Raw genomic sequence first — 23946 nt, 5'->3', positions numbered from 1 at the left:
AGACCATGTCAGTGCATACTATAAAGAATTAATTAGATATACATGGTAACTTCTGGATAACTGCCATTTTTTTTTTTCTTTCAAGATTTCATTTAAATTCAGGTGAGTTAACATAAAGTGCATTATTAGTTTCAAGATAGAGTTCAGTGATTCATCAGGTGCATATAACACCCAGTACTCATTTCAACAAGTGCTCTCCTTAATGCCCGTCATCCAGTTACCCCATGCCCCCAGCCACCTCCCTTCCAGCAACTGTCAGTTTGTTCCCTAAAGTTAAGAGTCTCAATGGTTTGTCTCCCTCTCTGTTTTCCTCTTATTTTATTTTTCCTTCCCTTCTCCTATGTTCTGTGTTTTGCTTCTTAAGTTCACATGAGTGAAATCATATGGTCTTTGTCTTTCTCTGACTGACTTATTTGGCTTAGCATAATATTCACTCTAATTCTATTCACATTATTGTAAATGGCAAGATTTCATTCTTTTTGTTGGCTGAGTAATATTCCATTGTGTGTATAGAAGTATGTTTCTCTCTATGTATATATATATATCCATTCATCAGTTGATGGACATTTGGGCTCTTTTCATATTTTGACTATTGGATAGCTGTCATATTATATTAGGTTATAATGTATCTAAGGTGATGAAGATAAAAAAATCAAATAGGCAGTCAAATAGTAAATATGACTACTATAGTTCTCACTCATATTTTCTAACATATAAAAAGTTATTTAATTGGTTTATTAAAAAGAAGAAACTATTTGGTATAGTTACCAAATTAAAAATAAAACTCATAAAATTAAAAAAGGTGGGACTTTTATAAAATTCAATAAAAATATTAATAAGGAATATAGTTTTGGGGATGCCTAGATTGGCTCAATTGATTAAGCATCAAACTTGGTTTCAGCTCAGGCCATGATTCCTTGGTAGTGGATGGAGCCCTGCATCTGGCTCCCTGCTCAGCAGGAGTCTGCTTCCCCTCTCCCTCTTCCTTTGCCCCTGCCCCTCCGCCCTTATGTGCTCTCTCTCACAAAAGAAGTAAATAAATCTTAAAAAAAAAAAGAATATAATTTTAAAAACCAGGTTCTTAGCATATATGAGCAATTTAATTTGGTTATGCAAAAATTTGCAAAATAATATAGCAATGTGAGTAAATGAAACATAAAGAGCATCAAGTTTAAGAAATCAAGGAAAACAGCACAGAGAGGAATTCTAAAGTGATTGAACGTATTTGTGAACCTGAAAACGAAAATTTTGTTGCTTGAATAGAAATTTGATTTTCTTTTATTCAGAAAATAGAGAAATATAGAAAAAACAATAAATTCATTCTGTTATCATTACCCAAATTTTGAAATTGCAAACTAGGAGTAACTTACTAAAGCAACCATATTGGACTTAAGCACTCTGAAGTTCTTTCCTCTTTCATTTTTTGTTTAAAATGAAATGTACTTTAGAAAATATCAGAGATAAATCTATATAATTTGTCCTGAAATCCCCTTTTATATATGATTAGTCCTTGTAATTCTTACCTTTTACTAAAAACTTCCTTTGTGCAAAGCATTTCAATGCATTTTCTAGTTTTGTGTTACTATGCCCAATTTATGTGTTACTGAGAGAGGATTCTCTGGATATTCTTTTGAAAGTATATATAATCAAAATGTAAAACTTTTCTTATTTTTTCAAAGTATAAAATTAAAACATGCTTTTGGAAATAAGCAACATACAAATATATATAAAAGTTATACTTAAAGAGGGGTGCCTGAATGGCTCAGTTGGTTAAGGGTCTGCCTTGGGCTCATGTCATCATCCCAGGGTCCTAGAATCCAGTCCCACATAGGGCTCCCTGCTCAAGGGGGAGCTTGCTTTTCCCTCTCCCGCTATCCCTGCTTTTGCACATCCTCTCCCTCTCTCTCTCTCTCTCTTCCTCTGTCAAATAAATACATAAAATCTTTAAAAAATTATACTAATGGAAAATACGTAAAGAAATATTGTCTCTGGCCTCTTCAACTCTTTCCTCTTGAGGCAAGCAACACTTCGCAGTTTGGGTTTATCCATCCACATTTTCTTTTGTGCTCTCACAAAGATATACAAATATTATATATGTATGTATAAATCAATATATCTTTACATATACTCATAAATATGCAGTTGCACATACACATACATACATTTATGAAAATGAATTGCCTCTATTTTCTTTTTTAATGACCAAAAGATGAGATAACAATATATAAATCACTTTGGCGCTTCTTTATTTTTTTAAAACCTTGTATTTTGAAATAATTATCAACTCACAGGAAGTGTCAGAGGGACTACTGAGAGTCCCATGTCCCTTTCACCCAGTTGCCCCCAGTGGTGGTGACATTTTATACGGGTTGTGTACAGTATCAAAACCAGTATGAGTCCCAACCCATGTTAACACTCGTACATTGCTCTTTACCAGACTACAGACTTTATTTAGTTTTCACCTGTATTCATTTGTGTGTATAATTTTATTGATTTTTATCCTGTAATAGATTTGTATGATCACTACCACAATCAAGGTCAGCACATTTTCATCACCATAAAAGAAATCCCTCATGTTACTTCTCTGTATTTGTATCTATACCGCTACTCTACTCCCCGTCTAGCCCTGGCAATGGCTAATCTGTTCTCCATCTCTATCACAGTAATTTTGAGGATGTTATGTAAACAGAATCATTCAGTATGTGAAATTTTGAGATTGACTCATCTTCACTAAGCATAATGCCCATTGAGGCCCATCTAAGTTTTTGCATGAATCAATAGATTTGTTATTATAAATAATATATAGATTCTATTGCTGAGTAGTATGCCATTATATGGATGTACAGAGTTTCAATCACTCACCCACTGAAGGACATTTGGGTTGTTTTCAGTATTTTGCTTTTAAAAGTAAAGTTACTTAAAAAAAAAAAAAAAAGCTTAAAGAGAGCTGCTCTGAATATTTGTGTACAGGTTTTTGTGTGAACATAAATTTTCATTTCTCTAGGGTGGACACCCAAGAATGTAATTGTTGGGACAATTTCTGTCTCTTAAATTCAACAAGGTTAAGGGCGAAGGTTTGATGTGAGTTCCCCTTCCCTGCGTCTCAGTGTAGAAACTGCCTTTAATAAGCAAGCTGAGCTATTGTGGGATTTACCTCATTTGTTTCCCTTTTCTTGGGGATTATGTCCTCCTCCCAACCCCCGCGTGCTTTCTAATGCCCGATTACAGTTGTTTTCATATGTTTTGTCTGGTTTTCTAGTTATTTACAGCAGGAGGGCAATTCCTATAACGCTAATCCTTCTTTGGCAGAAGCAAAAGCTCCTATCCCTTGGCTTGCTTTCAAATTTTTCATCACTTTATTCCTCTATGCAGTGCTGGAGGTTTTTTTAGAAAAGATTTTGGCTGCTTAACTAACTCGTTAGCTATATCCTTTTCTCTCTTCAGTCCATTTCTATAAATATTTGAACAAAGTCTTTTGATTGCTTTCTTAACTCTATTTCTGGCTCATGCAACTAGACAAATGTTGCAGTGATTCACCTCTTTTGTGGGGACAGCAAGAGCAGCAGGTTGGAGACCATGTTGTTCTCCTTCCAATAACTCAATGTATGAGTATGGTCTTTGCTTAATTTACAGGTTGTTCTGAAATTCTAAATTTTAGAATTAGGAGGGAGCCTTCATGATCATCTCATCCAAAGTCTTCTCATTTCATGGATGGGAAAAGAGCAGCTTAGGTCACACAGCAACAACATTAAAAAATGTTGGTACACAAGGCTCCCAGTTTTCAATCTGTAATATTTCTCCATTATTGACTGGCACATAAATTCTGTTGTGTGTGCATAAAGTGAGACTAATTTTGTTCCTTTCCACACAGGATTTTCCCTCTATGAAAAGAAGTCATTTTTTTCACAATGCTGTACTTTGGCTTTCCTGCAGACAAACACGCTTCAGAGTCAAGGAAAGAAAAATACTTCAGTTACACCCCTGACGTTTGACTTTCAGTTAGAATTTGAAGAGGATATTGTTCCATTCATATCTAAGAAAGTACCCAAGATCACAGGAGACAATTTATACAGTATTAAAAAAGGGAAAAGGTAACCGTACTAACTACCTGGGACTTTCAGTTTGGAGTTTTAAAGCACTACTGTAGATTTGTCTTAGATTATGTAATTTGTTTTAAATGTAAGCTTTGTCTAACACAGGTTATGTTTTATAGTGCTTATGAATTACAACATACTTGATCAGCATTCTGAATAGTCATCATTTACAAAATATTTATTATAATATTTTACTATTACAGATGGTAATTAGGTACTAATTACAATTCTGAGTTTTTAAAGAAAGACTTGTCTTGAATTCTATTACATTACCCCAAATTAATATCAGGTTTTATTTCAAGTTTTAGACCAACAGACTGACAAAAGAAGTCCACATAGAAAATCAAGAAGTCAGTTTCTCTGTGTCCTTACAAGGGATAGCCTGAGTATGTCATATTTGGTTTTCCATTGGCATTCTGTATGTGCACTATGCCATTAATTTTTCTAGATATCAGAAATGTAGAGGAGAGCCCAGGCAAAAGAAGTAATAAGATGTAGAATTAACAGAATTGCAGTCGTACATTGGTGGTGGTGGTGGGGACACTGTTCTTACCTCATTTATTCTGTATAACCATTCAGTGTGCTCAGTGAAGTTTTACAGATGAGGAATCCATTGGAATGAGGTGAAATAACTTGCCCAAGGTCACACAGTTAAGTGGCCCAAGCTGAATTTAAACTCTAGCAGTCTGATTTCAGAGCCTGTGCTCTCCATCAACACCTCCTATTCCGAATGTAGAATGACTTGGGGCTTCTGGGCTTGGTAGCTAGGTGTATTACAACACTCTGTACTTAGGAGGAGAACATATTGTGCAAAGCACATTGGGGTGGATAAGAGTGATGAGGGAGTAGGAGGCTGGCTGAGGACAGAGCAAAAGCTGGCGCCTTGCACCCCCTCTCCACTGGCTCCCCTCCGTAATATGTGTAGCATTCCTCAGGCACCCCTGACTGCCATAAAACGATAAATAGTTAACTTGCAGAGATCACAATCCTGCAGAACAGGAATCTCCCTTGCTCTGCAGATGTCCTAGAGATCTACAAACAGGGAGGTTACCTTATCAATAGCACAAATTTCCAGAGGCAAATAACTCTCAGTTCCTGAAGCCCTAATATCTCCCTTCCCACCATAAACTGGAGGAGGCTGAGGTAGAAGGGAATGTAAATGATAGCAGGATCATAACACCCCACCAAGAATCTCCCAACTATCTTGATGTTAATGCCTGACCTAAAACGACATTGATCAGGCCATAAGGGCAAGGCCTCCCCCGGGCACCGTGTAGGCCCTCCTTAACATGTGAAAACTCTCCTTGAAACCTCCGTTCTCCTCACCTTCCCCCAACCGCAAGGTATATAACATGCCTACCCTCACAACCCGGGGCAGCAGCTCTTCCTGCCCACGGGTCCTGTCCCCGTGCTTTAATAAACCACCATTTTGCACCAAAGATGTCTCAAGAATTCTTTCTTGGTCATCGGCTCCGGACCTCAGCCCACCGAACCTCACCTAGGTTCTAGAACTTCATCAAGAGGATTACAGTGAGAAGAGCTAGGTTTTATTTTGGATATATTAAGTTTTAGATGTCTGAAGGTTAATCAGAAGGCGGGGAACATTCTTCTTCCAGGAAGCAACCCATTCTTGCAGCGAGTCCTCTTTAGCTATGACAAAATGATTGCTTAAATAACAGAGCACAAAGCAGAAAGTTTCTGTCCTCATATTAGCGATGCTTTCCTGGTTTCATTGATTATATTGGATAGATTCAGCTCCTCCATCTCTTGAGATGCAGTTCCTGGACTTATAAGTTAAGGTAATTATAATTTAGGATACTAGTCTCCACCAGTGCTTGTAAACCTCGATCCTACACCAAGCTAAGGTGTCATATCTAATTCATACAGCTTTCAGCTTAGCCTAAACTTTATGTCATAATTGCCCCCACCTGGACCAGTGACTTTCTGGTCACTGCAGGCCTCTTTCATTTCTGACCTCTAGCCCCTTTGCAATTCAAAGTGTGGTCTTCCATCCAGCAGCATCCTATCACCCCAGAACTTAGAAATGCAGAATGTCTGACCCCCTCCCAGACAGAAGCCATGATTAGCAAGATCGCCTCTGTGATTCCTGTGAACACTAATGGTAGAGAGGCAATGTTCTAGCCCAGTGAGTCTCAAACATGGAGGGCTCCTTAAAATGCAGATGCTGGGCTGCACCTGCAGAGCTTATGATTCAATAGGTCTGGCTGGGGCCTGATTATTTGCATGTCTTTTGAGTCTCCAGGTAATGCTGGTGCTGCTGGGCCTGGAACCATCCTTTGAGCTCTGCTCTAGTTTACGTGCTACTCTAATCTTCCTGCCTGGAGCCAACATCTATTCATTCTGATTTTTTCCCAGGGTTTGTTGAAAATCATAGCAACTCTCAATCTGGTGCTGTGGTCACCTAATTTGTGAAATCTGCCCAGGTTTATTTGTAGCTGAGCTTTGCTTTCAGAGTAGTAGTTTTTAACCCATCTGTCCATTAGTATTACCTGAGAGCTTTAAAATAATTGGATTCTACTTTCATTAGTTTGGAGAGAAGCTCCGGCATTAATATTCTTAAGATTCCCCAGATGATTCTTAAATAAAGCTGAGATTGAGAACCATTCAAATTCTTAGGGCTTCTTTCCCACTTGCCCCCAGAGACACGTTTTCCGTGTTACTATTAGATCAGGATTTCTGCATTTCTCTTGGATAAGTGGGAATTGATAAAATATTAAAAATACCTCTTGATTAATCTGTATATAGTCTCTAAGATTTCTCAGTAAACCCAAGCCTACTCTTCGCTGCAACTTTTCACAATTGGATGTTTGTCATGACAAAATAGTCGTTCTCATTTTACCAAAATCCCTTTAAAAAGTTACCTGACCTCTACCCTGAAACAAATAATGTTATATGTTAATTTATAAATTTAAATTTTAAAAATTAAAATTAAAATAAATTAATTAAAAAATTAAAAATTACCTGGAATAAGGAATTTTTAAAAGAGAGACAAAGTGTTTTCTCCATTACCTAAGTATTTAGTACTGGATTATCAGCTGAAAATGGAAATTTTACCACTTATAAAGGGGTAAGAAATAGAAAACAAGTTAGGGGCAAAGAGACAGATTAAGAGTATTTATCTATCTATCTATTTATTTATTTTTAAGATTTTATTTATTTATTTTACAGAGAGAATCACAAGTAGATGGAGAGGCAGGCAGAGAGGGAGAGAGAGAGGGAAGCAGGCTCCCTGCTGAGCAGAGAGCCCGATGCGGGGCTCGATCCCAGGACCCTGAGACCACGACCCGAGCCGAAGGCAGCGGCTTAACCCACTGAGCCACCCAGGCGCCCCAGATTAAGAGTATTTAAATTGTCCCTGAAAATTACAAGAGTACTGAGGATACAATTAAAAAAAAGAATATTTTTTCTTTAGATTCATAGATTAATAGGGACTTCTCATTAGAAGATTATTTTCCTAAAAATAGGGCGCCTGGGTGGCTCCGTCGTTAAGCATCTGCCTTCAGCTCAGGTCATGATCCCAGGGTGCTGGAATGGAGCTCTCTGTTCAGTGGGAAGCCTGCTTCTCCCTCTCCCACTCCCCCCTGCTTGTGTTCCCTCTCTCACTGTGTCTTTATCTGATAAATAAATAAAATCTTCAAAAAAAATTATGTTCCTACATATAAATCTACACTGAGACCTGTCAAAAGAATATTCCTTTTAGAAATAGTTTTATGACAATAGGATAAACTTGCATATAAAAAATTTAATTAAACATGAATAGAACATTCAGCCTATAGTGAACTTGCAGCCTATAGTGAAATTTAATTGGCCAAATTCCTTGTTCCTTTAGTTTAATACTCTGTGTGACATTAGTCTGGCATAGAGATGAAGAGAAGGTTTATAGGCCAGTTGCCAGATTTGTACTTTACTTTATCTCCTACTAGTTGTAACTTTGGACAAATTATATAACCTCTTTGTGCCTCAGTCTCTCCTTATGCCTCAGTTTCCTGGTCTTCTCATCATTATTCTGAGGATAATAATAGTATATAGTCCACAGGGCTGTTGTGTGAGTTGAATGGATTAAAGTTAAATGGATGTGAAGAGTTTAAAATTCTCCAACATTCAGTAGGCACTCAAAAAAAAAAAAAAAAAAACCACCCAGCTAATACAAATATAAGCTGTATTTTTGAAATATGCAGTCATATATTCCAGTCATTAAAAGTAAGATAGTAATGAGATATACAAGTCATGTTTACATATGGTAATCATTTCTAGAATCTTAAAGGTAAAGTAGAACTTACAGGTAAGTTGTGGGGGAGGGGGTGAGGTGGGAGCCGGAAGGATAGAGAAGAGGAAGAATTTTATGTGAGTGGAAACAGAGATTCATGCCTCGCTTGCTGCTGCCCACACTATTTCTCACTTATGTGGGCACAAGCTCCTTCAAGGTCCCACGAGGATTCTGGGAAGGTAACAGCCTCAAATCTAGCTCTCTGTGGGGAGAGTGTCACTACTGGGCTGAACATCCCCCTTCTCTGTAGCTGGAGGAGGACTCCTACTTATTGCTCATACCTGGAGAAACCTGACATTCTAGAGCAGAACTTCTCAACAGTGACTGCCTACTTGAGAGGTTTTGGAAAATATGCTGAGTCCTGCCTAGAGATTATGATTTAACTTTTGGGGAAAAGTTGAGGTATCAAAACACCCTACATGATTCTAATATACAGCTAGCAGTTTGAGAAACATTTCTAGAGGCCTCTTCATTTTGTCACTCCCTTAGTCACCATCTTAGAACAGCTTCTTTGTGGCTGATACACGGCTAAAGAATCTTATCTCTCTCTGACTGATATTACCTAAGTCTCAAATAGCCTGACCTTTATAGCTGCTGAAGAACCCACATGCACTGAAATGAGAGGTCAAAGAGAAGTCACAAGTCATTCATACGAAGGAGGGAGACAAAAACAATCAGAACTCGTGACTCCTAATAAAGCAGATTATGGAAGAAACAGAAGAGAACTTAAGAAAACATTTATCTGAAAGGCACAATTAATCAGGGATTTAAAAATAAATGAAAGGATTTAAAAATAATTCTAAAACAAAAAGAGATTTAAGATAATATTTCTGGGGACTCCTGTGTGGCACAGTAAGTTAAGCATCCATCACATGATTTCGGCTCAGGTTATGATCTCAGGGTTGTGAGATTGAGCCTCACATCAGGCTCCATACTCAGCACATTCTGCTTAGGATTCTCCCTTTGTCTCCTTCCGCCCCTCCCCCTCCTCTCTCTCTCTCAAATAAATTAATCTTAAATATATATATATGTTTCTAAAGTCAAAAATTGAGTAGGAAAATGAAAATAAAATACAGATGAAAACTGGATTGATAATCTAGAAGGTCAAATAGAGGCACAATCTGGAGAAAATAAAGAAATGGAAATCAGATCAAAAAGAGATACATAATAGGGTTTTAGGGTATTTGACCTATAAATATATACTTAATAAATCAGGAAAGTAAGAAATATGGTAAGGAAATAAATACTAGGAAAAAATGCCCTTTTTTGAAGACATACTTGAATTTTCAGATCAAAAAGGTTACCAAGTGCTAGACTTAGAGTAACATAAGGAAAGGAAAGCAAATGAGTTTCATACATCTCATCTAAAACTCTGAGGCTAGAAAACAATAAACTGTTTTCAACTTTTGAACAGAATGGCAATTGAAGAATCCTCCATTTGGATGAATCATCATTTATTTTTTTATTTTTTGAATTACTTATTTACGAGAACAAACGACAAATTTTGGGGTATGAAAAACTTTAGAAGGTAATCTGCCTACCTATTCTTTCTGAGGAATTTACTTGGGTAACTATTTTATGCAAATTAAAATTAAATATAATTAAAATAATGATTCAAACTGGAAGTCTTTCTGATACAAAAATGTATTTGGAATTATCCCATGGCACCAGAATGAAAACTCTGGACTTCCATCTCACAGTGGCTGCCATTCCAAAGCATTATCAGGGAAGTGATCCATAAGAGATGTCCAGTTGGGAAGAGGCAGCTTTTAGAGCAATCCCCATGCTTCCAGCTGAGCAGTGTCCTACTCTTGTGTTTCTTCCCTTTATGTGCCATTTCACGTCCATCCCACGGGTGTACAGCAACCTTCCTTTAACTCTAACCCGTCCAGGACAAAATCAAGGCCCTTACCTATATTCCCTTTAACTCAACTACAACAGGACATAATTTTCCAGGGAATTTTCCTAAATATAAAACCAAAAAAGGGAAAAGTAGAGAGGGATGAATTAAAAAAATATATAAGTAGCCCAAAACAAATACAATTTACAGAAAACAGATTTATGATTTTATGCTAGTGAATTAACCCACCAAATTTATAATCCAGGTTTCATTCTTCATATTATAGGAGAACCTAGTGCTAGGAACTCAGTTTTTATTCCTAGGATCTTATCTCCCATTCCTTCTCTGCTATTGGAAAAAATTTTCCATGGATCTCCTATTTCTGTACATCTTGCAAGCAGAGGCACTGGATGCCTTTGTTCCTAACCTCTCAAGGATTTCTGTATAACAAACAGCTTTGAAAGAGTGCTTTCCTCTGAGTAAGAGCAGGCATATTACTGTCCATTATAAAATATCTGGGTTCCATAAGCTCAAGCTTCCACTCTTGTAATATAACCCTGTGTGTGCAGGCATCTTTGGCCTTCTGCTTAATGTCCTGTGGAGCTGGGGTTCAGAGAACTGGTGCAGAAAATGCTATTCCTATCAATGTGAGCCATAATTCGGCTTTTTAAAAAATATATTTATTTCTTTTCAGTGTAACAGTATTCATTGTTTTTGCACCACACCCAGTGCTCCATGCAATCCGTGCCCTTTCTAATACCTACCACCTAGTTCCCCCAACTTCCCACCTTCAAAACCCTCAGATTGTTTTTCAGAGTCCAGAGTCTCTCATGGTACACATCCCCTTCCAATTTCCCTCAACTCCCTTCTCCTCTCCATCTCCCCTTGTCCTCCATGCTATTTGTTATGCTCCACAAATAAGTGAAACTGTAAGATAATTGACCCTTGCCTCTGACTCAGGAGTCTACTTCACAAGCATAGATGAAACTGTGGTAGGCTAATTTGTTAGCTTGTAAGTAGGGTCAAATCTCAGAACTTTCACAGTTCTTTGCACCTACTTTTAGGAAAGAAGTTTGGAGATATAATGACAGAAACTGTGACACCCCACCCCCCTATTCCTTTACAAACTGAGTGATAAAAATACTTTGGGCTTATTTTTCAGTGAGAAGGAGAGCACCGTATCCAGGTCCCTGTGGGCTTAGAAGGACCCTGTGTATGTACCCATTTTGTCTACTCCATAAGTCTATCTGCTTCTAGGTATTAGGATTTATAATTTAGGTTATTCCTCAACTAAATTCACAAAATTAATCCATATAATAAAGTTTTTAAAAAGAAATAAAACAATATGACAAGGGATTATGTAAACTAGAAAAGAAAATCATGATCACTCGAGGACAGAGTTTGTGTATAATTAATCTTATTAACCAAATATCTAGCATTTGGTTTGATTTATTTCTTCTAAATCATGTTAAGCATGCATTTATTGAAAGACAAAAAAAAAAAAAAAACCATCATTTCCTAGTACTTCAACCAACTTTTGGCTTTCCTCTCATAAGCATACTGAACTTTTAAAAGCATTTTACAAAATTAGCATGTCTAACACCTCCCTGAAGAATATTAAAATGACCATAATTTGAGAAATTGAAGAGGAAAAATAGGCAACATAAAGGCACAGTATCTGTAATGAATAAAAACCTACAGAACTATGAATATAGAAGAAATTAAAATAATTATAATGAGTTCTTTGTATAACTATGCTGCTTTGAAACATGGGTGTAATAATGAATAATCTGGAGAAGTATAAATGGGTAAAGAGCCTCAGCAAGAAAATGAAGACATAGGAGAACCTGGGTGGCTCAGTGGGTTAAAGCCTCTCTGCCTTTGGCACAGGTCATGATCCCAGGGTCCTGGTATCGCCGCATCCGGCTCTCTGCTCAGCAGGGAGCCTGCTTCCCTTCCTCTCTCTCTGCCTGCCTCTCTGGCTACTTGTGATCTCTGTCTGTCAAATTAAAAAGAAAAGAAAAGAAAGAAAAAAGGAAAAGAAAAGAAAAGAAAATGAAGACATAAGTAAATTAATAACTATGAAATTTTGAGAAATAGTCAAATAACTATCTTTTACAAAACTATCATCTTGGGGCACATGGGTGGCTCAGTGGGTTAAAGCCTCTGCCTTCAGCTCAGGTCATGATCCTAGGGTCCTGGGATCGAGCCCCGCATCGGGCTCTCTGCTCAGTGGGAAGCCTGCTTCCCTTCCTCTCTTGCTACCTGCCTCTTTGCCTACATGTGATCTCTGTCTGTCAAATAAATAAATAAAAATCTTAAAAAAAAAAAAAAAAACCATCATCTTGAAGCCATGTCAGAGGTCTATTTCTTCAAAGTTTCAAAGAATTATTTAATAGGCACCTGGGTGGCTCAGTCAGTTAAGTGGCTGCCTTTGGCTCAGGTCGAGATCTCAGGTTCATGGGATCAAGGCCCACATCAGGCTCTTGGCTCAGAGGGGAGTTTCCCTCTCCCTGTGCTCCTTTGCCTGCTTTGGAGCTCTCTCTCTCTCTCTCTCTCTCTCTGAAATAAATAAATAAAATCTTAAAAAAAAAAAGAATTATTTAAATGGTTTCTGAGCATAGACAAAAATGGAATACTTTCAGTTCTTTTTAAAAAGATGTCTTTGATCTTCAAGTCTGACTACAAGAACATAAAACCATTCTAAATCTCACTTACGAATATAGATTTTTTTTTAAAACCTAAAGTAAAATATTAGCTTAATTGTTTCATTTGCTTATTCTCAACTCAGGAACGTAAAACAGTTTTTATATTTCTCCAATTTCATTCTGATCGCTTTTGGTTATTAAAAGTCAATCTAATTTAGTATTTTGATTCCACATGCTAGCTGAGGCTTTCCCTCTACTGTCTAGCCAGTCTATTGACACTGCAGGAGCTGAAGTGGAAAAGGAGTACAGCCAGTGAGTGGGAGGTGAGTGTAGTCTTTCTAGCTCACCTCCCGCTCTTCCTTCTCATAATCTTTTGTGCTTCTAGTATAGGAAAATGTGCTAAAGTCAGCTCTTACCAGTTTGTTAGAACTAACTGTTGAGTTTTCAGAATTCTATGAGATAGTTAAGTTATTATTGTTAAACTATGTAAGCTAAAAATTCAATGACAAAGTAAAAACAAAGTCAATACTCAAAACCCATCCCTAATTATTTTACTATATGTTACTATTACCTGTGGCTGAAATAATTTACATCTATTGTATCCATATGGCGGAACTATTATATAATATCATGTTACTACACATTTCTTTTTAATTGCTCATTCAGTGATGTCCCATCAGTATCTTGAAATCAGCCATGGGTGTATTTACACTACAGGAATTAACAAACAGTACAAAAGGGGGGGGGGGCTTGATTTGTTATTTGACTAAATTTAAGACAGTGGGGGAAAGTGAGGGAGAAAATGTTGATGACGATTAAACTTACAAGTATGTCTTGGGGGCGCCTGGGTGGCTCAGTGGGTTAAGCCTCTGCCCTCGGCTCAGGTCATGATCTCTCAGGGTCCTGGGATCTAGCACCACATTGGCCTCTCTGCTCAGCAGGGAGCCTGCTTCCCCCTTTCTCTCTGCCTGCCCCTCTGCCTGCTTGTGATCTCTCTTTCTCTCTGTCAAATAAAATAAAATAAAATCTTAAAAAAAAAAAAGTGGGTTGTGCTGTAGCCATTACACTATGAATAGCACACAAAATTGAAGATATATTCTAGAATTCAAAAATTATTGTCTGGTTCAGCAAAAAGAAAGTAGCTTGTGCCATTAAGGAATGAATGAAATTCTAAGATATGTCTTTATTGTTTTACTTTCACGTTATTCATTAAGGTAAATGAAAATGTCAATCAACATACATGTTGAAACTACACTTGGAGAAAAAAGGTTATTAAATATTTACCAGCACCACACCCTCCTCCTCCACCCCTGTATAGGAGTAAGAGAGGAGAGAGAAGGAAAGAACAGCGCTTCTTACTTAACCTAGCTACTGCTATCCTCTTCTTTCTTATTTGTCATCTTCCAGGCAACACTAGTCACAAAGAGCCTTCCTGGTGAAATGGGTGGAGATGGTCAAAAGACAGAAACCTCCAGTTTATAAGATAAATAAACGTCCTGAGGATGTAATGTACTACATGGTGGCTATAGTAAAAAATACTGCATTGCACATTGAAAGTTGCTAAGGGAATAGATCTTAAAAGTTCTCATCATAAGAAAGAAGTTTGTGACTATGTGATATGGTGATGGATATTAACTAGACTTATTGTGGTGATCATTTCACAATATATACCATATTTCAAATAATTATGTTGTATACATAAAACAAATACATTATTATAGCTCAACTATATTTCAATTGGAAAAAAAAAAAAAAGCTTTTCCTGTGTGCTTATATAGTAACACTGTGTTAGGTATTTGGTGGTGGTGTGGGAGATGGTGTTTGTCCCAAAGGAAGAGGAACCTCAGAATTTCTATATTTGACATAGTGCTTGCCCTCAAAAAATTGCAATCCTTACAGTTGGAAGAAGAAGACAAAAACAAAACAAAACAAAACAAAACAAAAACCCTAACTCTTTAAGGAGACATGGGTGATAGTTCCTCAGAGAGACCAGTTCCCTAACCAAGGAGAGCCTCCTTCAGCCACACCTCTTCAGATTCATCCTCAACTCTTCCACCTCCAGTATATGTCATAGCCTCTTTTGCTAAGGATCACTAACTTGGCAGTCAGCAATCTGCATGCGGTACCAGCAAAATGACCCAAGCCTAGTTAGAATCTCAGTGTCCATTTTCCCCCTTCAGAAACTCAAGCATCCTTGCCATGCAAAACAATGGGATGTAGTGTGCTCTGATTTCTCCTCCCATTCCACCTTCCAAATTTGTTTTTATATAGCTAAACGTAGGGCAAATCAGCAAGTGTGCTAACAGGTGTGCAGCTGAAGAATGAGACAGCAAACTCTACCTTTTGAAAAAGTCTGTCTTTATAAGTAATTCCTTAGGAAACCCCAAGCCTCCCTGCTCCCTTGAACACTGAAAAGAGAAGGAAAAGCTACTGCAGACTCTATGAGGTTAATGACATAATTCTGGTATACCCCCCCTCCCCACTACAGTTTTCTGCTACTTGGGAGAAGAGGGGAATGTCTAGCCCCAAATGTTGGTGCGTCTTTGAAGAATGCAGACTCTTTATTGTTACTTTTTACTCAGCTGTGGGTAAAAAATCATCTGGTCACCCTCTCTAAAACAACAGGATAGTGCCTTTCAATAACTTACTGTATTAACAAAGTAAAATCTAACACTGTACTAAATAAGTATTACTCTACTGTGACTCAGTGGAGTAAATTTCAGGAATAATAAAAAGTTTAAAAAGTACTATTCATTGGCCTCTTACTATGTCACAAATACTGGCTAAGGACTTTCTAAACTTTATTTTACATAATTCTTATACTAACTCTATAAAGTAGCTATTACCTGCATTTGGCCTGTGAAGGACTGAAATTCAGAGGATATCAGTGTTCTGCAGAAGTTCACATAGAGTTGAGATGCAAAGTAAGCCCCAACTCCAAAGTCCACACTCTTTAGTTCACCATACGGAAATTCATATCTAAAAACACCTCTATATATTCTGGAAATGTATTTGAAAAATGATTTAGTAAGATATGGCTAAAAAAAATGATCTCCTTAACAAGACTGTATAGCCAACATCATCCTTAGGGTGTAACACTTGACACATTCCCATTTAAATTGGAAGCAGAAGGATGCCCAGTCTCACTAAACTGCACTATTCTAGAAGTCCTTGCCAGTGATGTTAAATAACGTAAGACAAAAATATTAAGTATTTTTAAAAGAACAGATAAATCATTTTATGAAGATTAAATGATTATTTAAAGAAAAATCCAAAGAGAATAAAATAAAATCTCATTGGAAATTATAAGATTATAAGAAAGTTTAATAAAAATTTACCAGAACAGTTTGTGTACTCAACATGTTATTACACATGTACTTACTACGTGTCAGTTACCACAGTGAGCAAAGCAAACTTTCAATTTACATTTTAAGATAAGATGAGGAGACAGATATTAAACTAAATGAACAAATGAATGTATAATATAAACCCACTAGTGATAAATACTATGAAGAAAAATATAGTAAGTTAAAGGAATTAAGATTGATAGGGATTACTGTTTTAGAGAAGGGGACAGAAAAGATCTTTCTAAAGACATGGAAATTTGAGTAGAGTCTTAACAAAATTCTCTTACAACTTAAGGAAGTAAACTTTGGCAGTAGCCAGGGGAAGAATATTGCAGGCAGAGGGACGAGCAAATACCAAGGTTCTTAAGTGGGAGCTTAAGTTCCTTTCTCATTAGACCAAAAAGCTGGAAAAATTCATTCTGCTTCAATGTGAAGGTGGGGGGTTGTGTATGCACAGAGAGAGCCCTAAAGGGGCATTCAATGGAAGTTCCTTTACTTAGAAACATGAGCAATGGGGAGACAGTTCTGTCTTGGAGTGAGAATTTTGAAATTTATTTGAGTCTAGTAGGAAACAATGGGAGAGAACAGAGAACTATCACTCATATTCATATTTTATGGTTGCCACCATAGTTGCACGGGGAATAGACTGTAGGGGATGAGTGGTAGCAGAGAGAGCCAACAGCAGGCAAGAGACATATGGAAGTAGCTTGGATGGGAGGTGAAGGTGTCTTGGACTAGGATAGAAGTAATGAGGAAAGTAGTAGTTGGATTTGGGATGTGTTTCAAAGAAAGATCCCGTGAGATTTCTCAACAGTCGAGAATGGGGAATGAGAGAAAGAGAAATCAAATACATTGTCAAGTTTTGGCCTAAGCTTCTGGTTGAATGGAGCTGGGGAAGCCTCAAAGAGGAACAGATTAGGAAGGAAGCAAAAGCAAGGATTTGGGTTTCAATGTGTTATGTTTGAGTGCAATATACCTAACGGTGCAATGTGCAATATACCTAAACGGCAGAAGTCATGTAGCAGTTGGATATATAAATCTGAAGCTCAGGGAAGAGTTTGAGGGATTATAAATTATAAATTATAATTATAAAACTGGGAGACATCAGTCTATAGGTAATATTTAAAGATCTGAGATTAGATATCAACTGAAGGTGAGTTTCTGCGGTTGAATGACTGAGTCACAGCATTTAGTGGTCCAAAATATGAATTATGTAATATTTTATTATTATAACTTTATTTACTTTATTACATACCATCAATAGCCAGTTCAAGGATTTAGTGGGGAAAATGCCCTTTACAATAAATAAGTGGTGTCATCCTATCTGGTCTACTATTCTGGTATCTGAGCTGACCATAACTCTGTGTCCCATGACTTTAACTCAGGTCTGACAATGTCTCTAATATTTAATGAATTTCTAGCATATTTTTAAAAGGTTAATCAGCTTATGAACTATAGTTTTCTAGAGTTACCCCAATCCTATGACAACAACAGTTTCCTATCTGTCGGTACTTCAAGTGATTATTACCAATATTTTTATCTCCAGGTTAGTCCCATCTTTTTACATTTTGTATTGTAGTATTATTAATACAATGACATCTAATCTATATTACTGGGACTTAACCACATTTCTCCAAATTTATTTTTTTAGATTAGTTTCATAGATTTTTCTGATTATTTTAATTTAGATTAATTTTATGTTTTCTAGGTATGTCTTCTTCAAAAATGAACCTGAACCTAGAAAGAGTGATTTCAAAAAGTTAAATTTAAGATCACACTTTATACCAACAAATATAAAAAATCAAGAAAGTAAGTCAATAGGTAATGCTCTGTGTAACATATTTACTTCTCCTTTAGTTTATTAATGAGTGCTTTTATTTTATTTTATTTGTTATTTTATTTTATTTTATTTATTTTTTGTTATTTTGTTATTTATTAATGTGTGTCTTAAAAGTTCTTGAAAATTTGATGTCTCTGTTGAAAGAAATTGGTTGAAAGTATAGGGCTCATAACGACAGCATGAGAGATTTCAGTGAGTCAAAAAGGAGAATTTCCTAAGAGGAAGTGATGTTTAATACCAGAATGGGCAATTTATACAAGTCACAAATCAAGAATAAATTTTAATGTTTCTTTTTCTAGAAAGAAAATATCTAAGTTTCCTTTCAGGTCAACCCTTAGAGTTTTCTTGTTACTGTTAAAAAAAGAAATCAAGTATGGACATCTTGCTTAATAAAAACTTATTTTATAGAAACTGTAAAGTAAAGGATCTTTCTTTGAAATTTAAGGAATCTGTAAGCTAGGAACTCATGCTGCAGGTCTTCAGAGAATTTGAGTTTTGTGTTGCCTTTGTTTTTCTTTCTCTGGGATTATCAAAGAACCATTCAATTCAAGGATTCAAAGAATCATTCTCATTGACCCCTTGGACTGAGGCTCCTTGACTCCACCTTGCCATATACTGCCTCATTTCTCTGAAACACTTAATCATTTAAATTCTCAAAGGATTTGTTTGCATACACTGTCTCTACTTCCTCAGCTTTTCTTCAAACTTCAGACAACTTCAGTCTGGTTTTTGTTTCCACCATTCTACTGAAGTTACTCTGATCAAGAGTACTGAAGATCTCCATTGCAAAGTACAAATATTTCTCTGTTTTCATTTTCTTCCACTTTTCAACACAAATATAGTTGGTTGATCACTCCCTCTTCCTTAAAACTCTCCTCGTTGGGATCTTGGATCCCATGTATCTTGTTTTTCTGCTCTATCACTCTTCAGTCTCTCCTCTTAATTTATCTTCTCTATCATTAAAATAGTGTACAATTGACCCTTGAACAACATGAGGGTTAGAGGCACTGACTCCATTGCACAGTCAAAAATCTGCATATAACTTTTGATTCCCCCAAAACTTAATAACCTACTGTTGACCAGAAACCTTTCTAATAATATAAACACATATTTTGTGTATGTATTATTATATGATATATTCTTATAATAAAATATGCTAAAGAAAAAATGTTATTAAGAAAATCATAAGGAAGAGAAAATGCATTTATAGTACTGTACTGTATCAAAAATATCCATGGATAAATGGACTCATGTAGTTCAAACCTAGGTCGTTCAAGGATCAACTGTATATCACAGTTTATCTATTCTACTGTTGAAATTTTGGGTTTTTGGTTTGTCAGCCATTACAATGCTGAATGAACATTCTTGTTTATGCATCCTGCTGTATACATGTTAAAACTTCTTGAGAGTGTATATCCAGGATTTATATTGCCAAGTGTACTTATCCTCAACTATAATAAATACTGGCAAACTTTCCAAAGTAGTTGTACCAATCTGTATTCCCATCAGATTTGTGAGGGTTCTTTTTGTTCTGCTTTCTTGCTAACATTCAGAATTAATTGATTTTTATTTTGGTGCACATACTAGTATATGATTATGTTTTAATTTACACTTCCATGATTACCACTAAGTTTGAGAACTTCTTCATAACACTATGGATCAATTAAACTTACACTTGTAGAAATCATTTGAGCTTCAGCTCATTTTATTTCCAAAATTTTATTTATTTATTTGAGAGAAAGAGAGTGTGTGTGCATAAGCAGGGGGAGGGGCAGAGGGAGAGAAAGAAGTAGACTCCCTGCTGAGCACGGAGCCTGAAGTGGCTCTTGATCCCAGGATCCTGAGCTCTTGACCAGAGCTAGAATCAGACACTTAGTCAACTGAGCCACGCATGTGCCCCTTAGCTCATTTTAAAAGTAGGTTTTTGTCCTTTTCTCATTGATTTCTTTATATATTCTACTCACTAGTTTTTTGTTGGTTTTATATATCATGAATATCTTCCCTTTTCTCTCTCTCTTTTTTTCATTCTATGGTGTCTTTTTGATGAAATTCTTTGACTTTAAATATACCAGATCTTTCCCCCATTTGATAAGTATTTTTTGTTCCATATTTAAGAAATGTTTCTCTACTCTGTGGTCATGAAGACCTTCTCCTAGTTATCTTAGAAAAGACTTTAGTTCTTCTTTTTATATTTAGGCCTAAACTCTACCCAGGATTAAATTTTGAGTGAGGTAAGGGTCAAATATAGGTATCTCAGCATGTAATTTAAAAGGCTATTCTTTCCCTAGTGCTCTGGGCTCTTTGCTCTGGAACTCTTATTCTGTTTCATTATTTGTCTATTTACCATTAATGCCGTATCACATTAATATATGTAGCTTAAAATAACCCTTGAATCTTGTAGAGCAAGTCTTCTAATTTTGTTCTCTGAGAATATCATGGGTATTTTATTTTCCATTATGATTTTTTTTCTCTTACCCATTAGTTATTTAGAAGTATATGTCTCCACTCAAAGTACTTGAGACTTATCTTTTTTTTTATTAAGATTTTTTTTTATTTGTCAGAGTGAGTGAGCACAAGCAGGGGGAGAAGCAGGCAAAGGGAGAAAGAGGCTCCCTGCTGAGCAGGGGCCCCGTTGGGAGACTTGATCCCAGGATCTTGGGATCATGACCTAAGCCGAAAGCAGGTGCTTAACCAACTGAGCCATCTAGGCGTCCCTATTTGAGGCTTTTCTTTCTTTCTTTCTTTCTTTTTTTTTTTTTTTAAGATTTTATTATTTGACAGAGAGAGGCACAGCAAGAGAGGGGAACACAAGCAGGGGAAGTGGGAGAGGGGGAAGCAGGCTTCCCACTGAGCAGGGAGCCCAATGCAGGGCTTGATCCCACGACCCTGGGATCTTGACCTGAGCCCAAGGCAGACACCCAATGACTGAACCACCCAGGTGCCCCTATTTGAGGTTTTTCTAATTATCCTTTTGACTATAGCTTTTTAGCACAATTCCATGGTTGTTTGAGGATACAGTCCATATGATTTCAGTCCTATGTAATTAATGTGTGTTTGTCATTCACTATATGGTTAATTGTAAATGCTCTGTATGTGCTTGAAAATAATGTATATCCTACAGTAGTTGAGTAGAGTGCTCTGAATATGTCTTTTAAGTCAAATTTGTAGCCCGTATTTTTCAACTCTTTTATATCCTTATTGATTTTTCTGTTTGCTCTTCTGATAGTTTGTGAGAAATTTCAGACTTGCATTTTTCCTTGTAGTGTCAAATTTTGCTTTATAGATTTTTTTTTAATCCTTTAGGTGATGTTATCCATTACATAAAATTTAAAATTATTATGTATCTAGTGAATCGAACCCTTCTTAATTATAAAGTAATTGTCTTATTATCTAATATTACTGTAGCTATCCCAGCTTTCTTTTGGCTACCATTACATGGTATATCTTTTCCCATCATTTTAATACCCTCTTTTAACAATGTAATCTAGATTTATCTCTTGTAAATATCATACTATTAAATGTAATAACCTACTGTGGTAATCTTTGTCTTTGAAATGGAACTCTTAGTCCATTTGCACTTAATGTCATTGCTGATATCTTTGGATTTAATTTTACCATCTTATTTTGTTCTTTATTTGCTCTTTTATTTCTATGCTTTTCCCCCCTGTTTCTCATGTTTTTCTCTAGGATTGAATTTTTTAAGTTTCACTTTTCCATTTATTAATTTGGAAGTTATATACTCTGTTTCTATTCTTTTTTAATTTTTTTATTCTATTATCTTTTTATTATGTCCAGTTAGCCAACATATAGTAAATAGTTACCCAATCTAGACTTTTAGAATTTAGTATTACCCTCATTCTGGACAAAAAAAAAAAGCATCTTAGAACACTTCAGTTATTTTACTGACATCTGACTTTTTATGTTATTGTTAAAATCCAGAGTTTTATCTAAATATTATGTAAATCAGACATGGATGAGACTCAAGGTATGATTCCTCTTGATGCAAAATTCCTCTCTACCTGTAAACCCCTGGAACCAACAATATGTGTACTTGCAAAATGCAAAGCTCAGACAAGCACAGGATAGGCATTCTCATTCCAAAAGGGAGAAATAGAAAAGAAAGAAGGGGTGATGGGTCGTAAGTGAGTCCAACACCAGTACTTGGCACATAGTAAGTGATCAATAAATAATTATTGATTGAATGAATGCCAGATACTCCTATTAAGTTTGTTACATCAATTATCTCCTTTAATCCTCACAGCACTGCTTTAAGGTAAGTGCCATTATTTCCCCTTAACAAATGAGAAAACTAAGGCTCACCAAAGTTAAATAACTCAACCCAAGGCTACAGGACTTACAGACAAAAATGTAGGGGGTGGTCCCAGGCTATCTAAATCCAATGTCTGTACCTGTCTGTATGCTTGACTAAAGGATAATCCAGATTAATACATAATTAGAGTTTAGGGGGGGATTCAGTTTGAGGAGAATACTTCTCTCTTCATAGGAATAATGAGTGAAAAGATTCCTTTAATTAGTGTGATTCCATTTTATTTAGAAATCCATTTTTCCCCCTGAAGATGGCACTTTGTCGTGTGTTCTGAGGTCATAGTTCTGACCTCCCATAGTTTCTGATAGATAGCTAGAAGTAAATAATCAAAAGTTGTATTCTGTTAATAGAAACTCACTTTTAAAGCAAAATAGAATATATTTAGCTCTGAAAATATAAATATAAAGCAACACAAGCACCTAAGTTTATCAAATTACTAAAAAGTTTACTAGAAGTAGAGAAAATAGTTTATTGATAGTTAGAAGTAGTCAAATAGTATGGAAATATCATTTGTAATTGTATTTGTTTCTATAGAGCCTGTGAAAGAAAATCTGAAATCAAGATCATTTAGACCTTTCCTTTATCTTAAGGATACAGCTGAGGTAGGTTTAATTTGTCCACTTAACAGTTACTTGGTAGAAATTCAGATTAGTGCTGACAATTTTATGTATACTTCTGTAAGTCCCAAATTCAAATGTATTTTAGGATTAAAAATATAAAGTCTTAAGGTGATTTTATCTTTGATATTACTATAACTTTATGTACAGAGATAATACAGAAAATAATATATTATTCTCTTGACAGTCCATACAGCAGAAATTTTTTACCAAGTATGATAAGGAATAACAGTTATCATAAAGTCAGTTAAAACAGGACATCATAAAAAACTCTACAAGCATAATTAAATATTTAATTTCAATTTAAAATATGAAAATACAAATCCATTTGTAATCTTTTCATGTATAGCCAAGATCATTTTTTTTTGAGCATGCTATGGTTATTTAAATTATATAATTACAGTAACAATTAACCATAAACAGGTTTGGGACCAACAATACTGACTCTTTTTTTTTACTTAAGTATAATTGAAGTATTGAAGAGTAATACACAATGTGATTTGACAACAGTATTGACTCTTGATAACCATTTGAGCAGAGGTTCAAGGGCATCTTGAAAAGTAGTTGACTAGCCTTGAGCACTGCGCATGCCTTGGATATTCATTAAGTTTTATCCAGGATACTAGAAAAAGAAGTTAACTAGAGAATCAGCAAGGAAAGTCATTTAAAAGAGTTTCTTAGGACTCTGAAAAACAATCTGAGGGTTTTGAAGAGGTAGGGGGTGGGAGGTTGGGGTACCAGGTGGTGGGTATTAGAGAGGGCACAGATTGCATGGAGCACTGGGTGTGGTACAAAAATAATGAATACTGTTATGCTGAAAATAAATAAAAAATAAATTAAAAAATAAAAAAAAATTTAAAAAGGAGTTTCCTAGGTATTAATTAATTTATTACTAACCCTGATTATTGCTAACATGGAGGATGAAACATGAAGAAATACATACTT

At 35.9% G+C, this 23946-nt stretch overlaps 1 protein-coding gene across 3 annotated transcripts in view; it reads left to right on the top strand.

Annotated features, from left to right (window-relative positions):
* Window positions 1-23946, top strand: part of C10H1orf141 (chromosome 10 C1orf141 homolog) — a 66978-nt gene that overhangs the window by 25317 nt on the left and 17715 nt on the right. For all 3 annotated transcript variants that reach the window (XM_059136456.1, XM_059136457.1, XM_059136455.1), the window contains 3 exons: window positions 3934-4091; window positions 17926-18026; window positions 22919-22986. In XM_059136456.1, coding sequence (XP_058992439.1) covers window positions 3934-4091; window positions 17926-18026; window positions 22919-22986 — 327 coding nt within the window. The remainder of the gene's footprint in view (window positions 1-3933; window positions 4092-17925; window positions 18027-22918; window positions 22987-23946) is intronic.

This window comes from Mustela lutreola, chromosome 10 (genome assembly GCF_030435805.1).
Source record: "Mustela lutreola isolate mMusLut2 chromosome 10, mMusLut2.pri, whole genome shotgun sequence".
Lineage (NCBI taxonomy): Eukaryota > Metazoa > Chordata > Mammalia > Carnivora > Mustelidae > Mustela > Mustela lutreola.
This window is presented reverse-complemented; position numbering and strand designations above follow the sequence as displayed.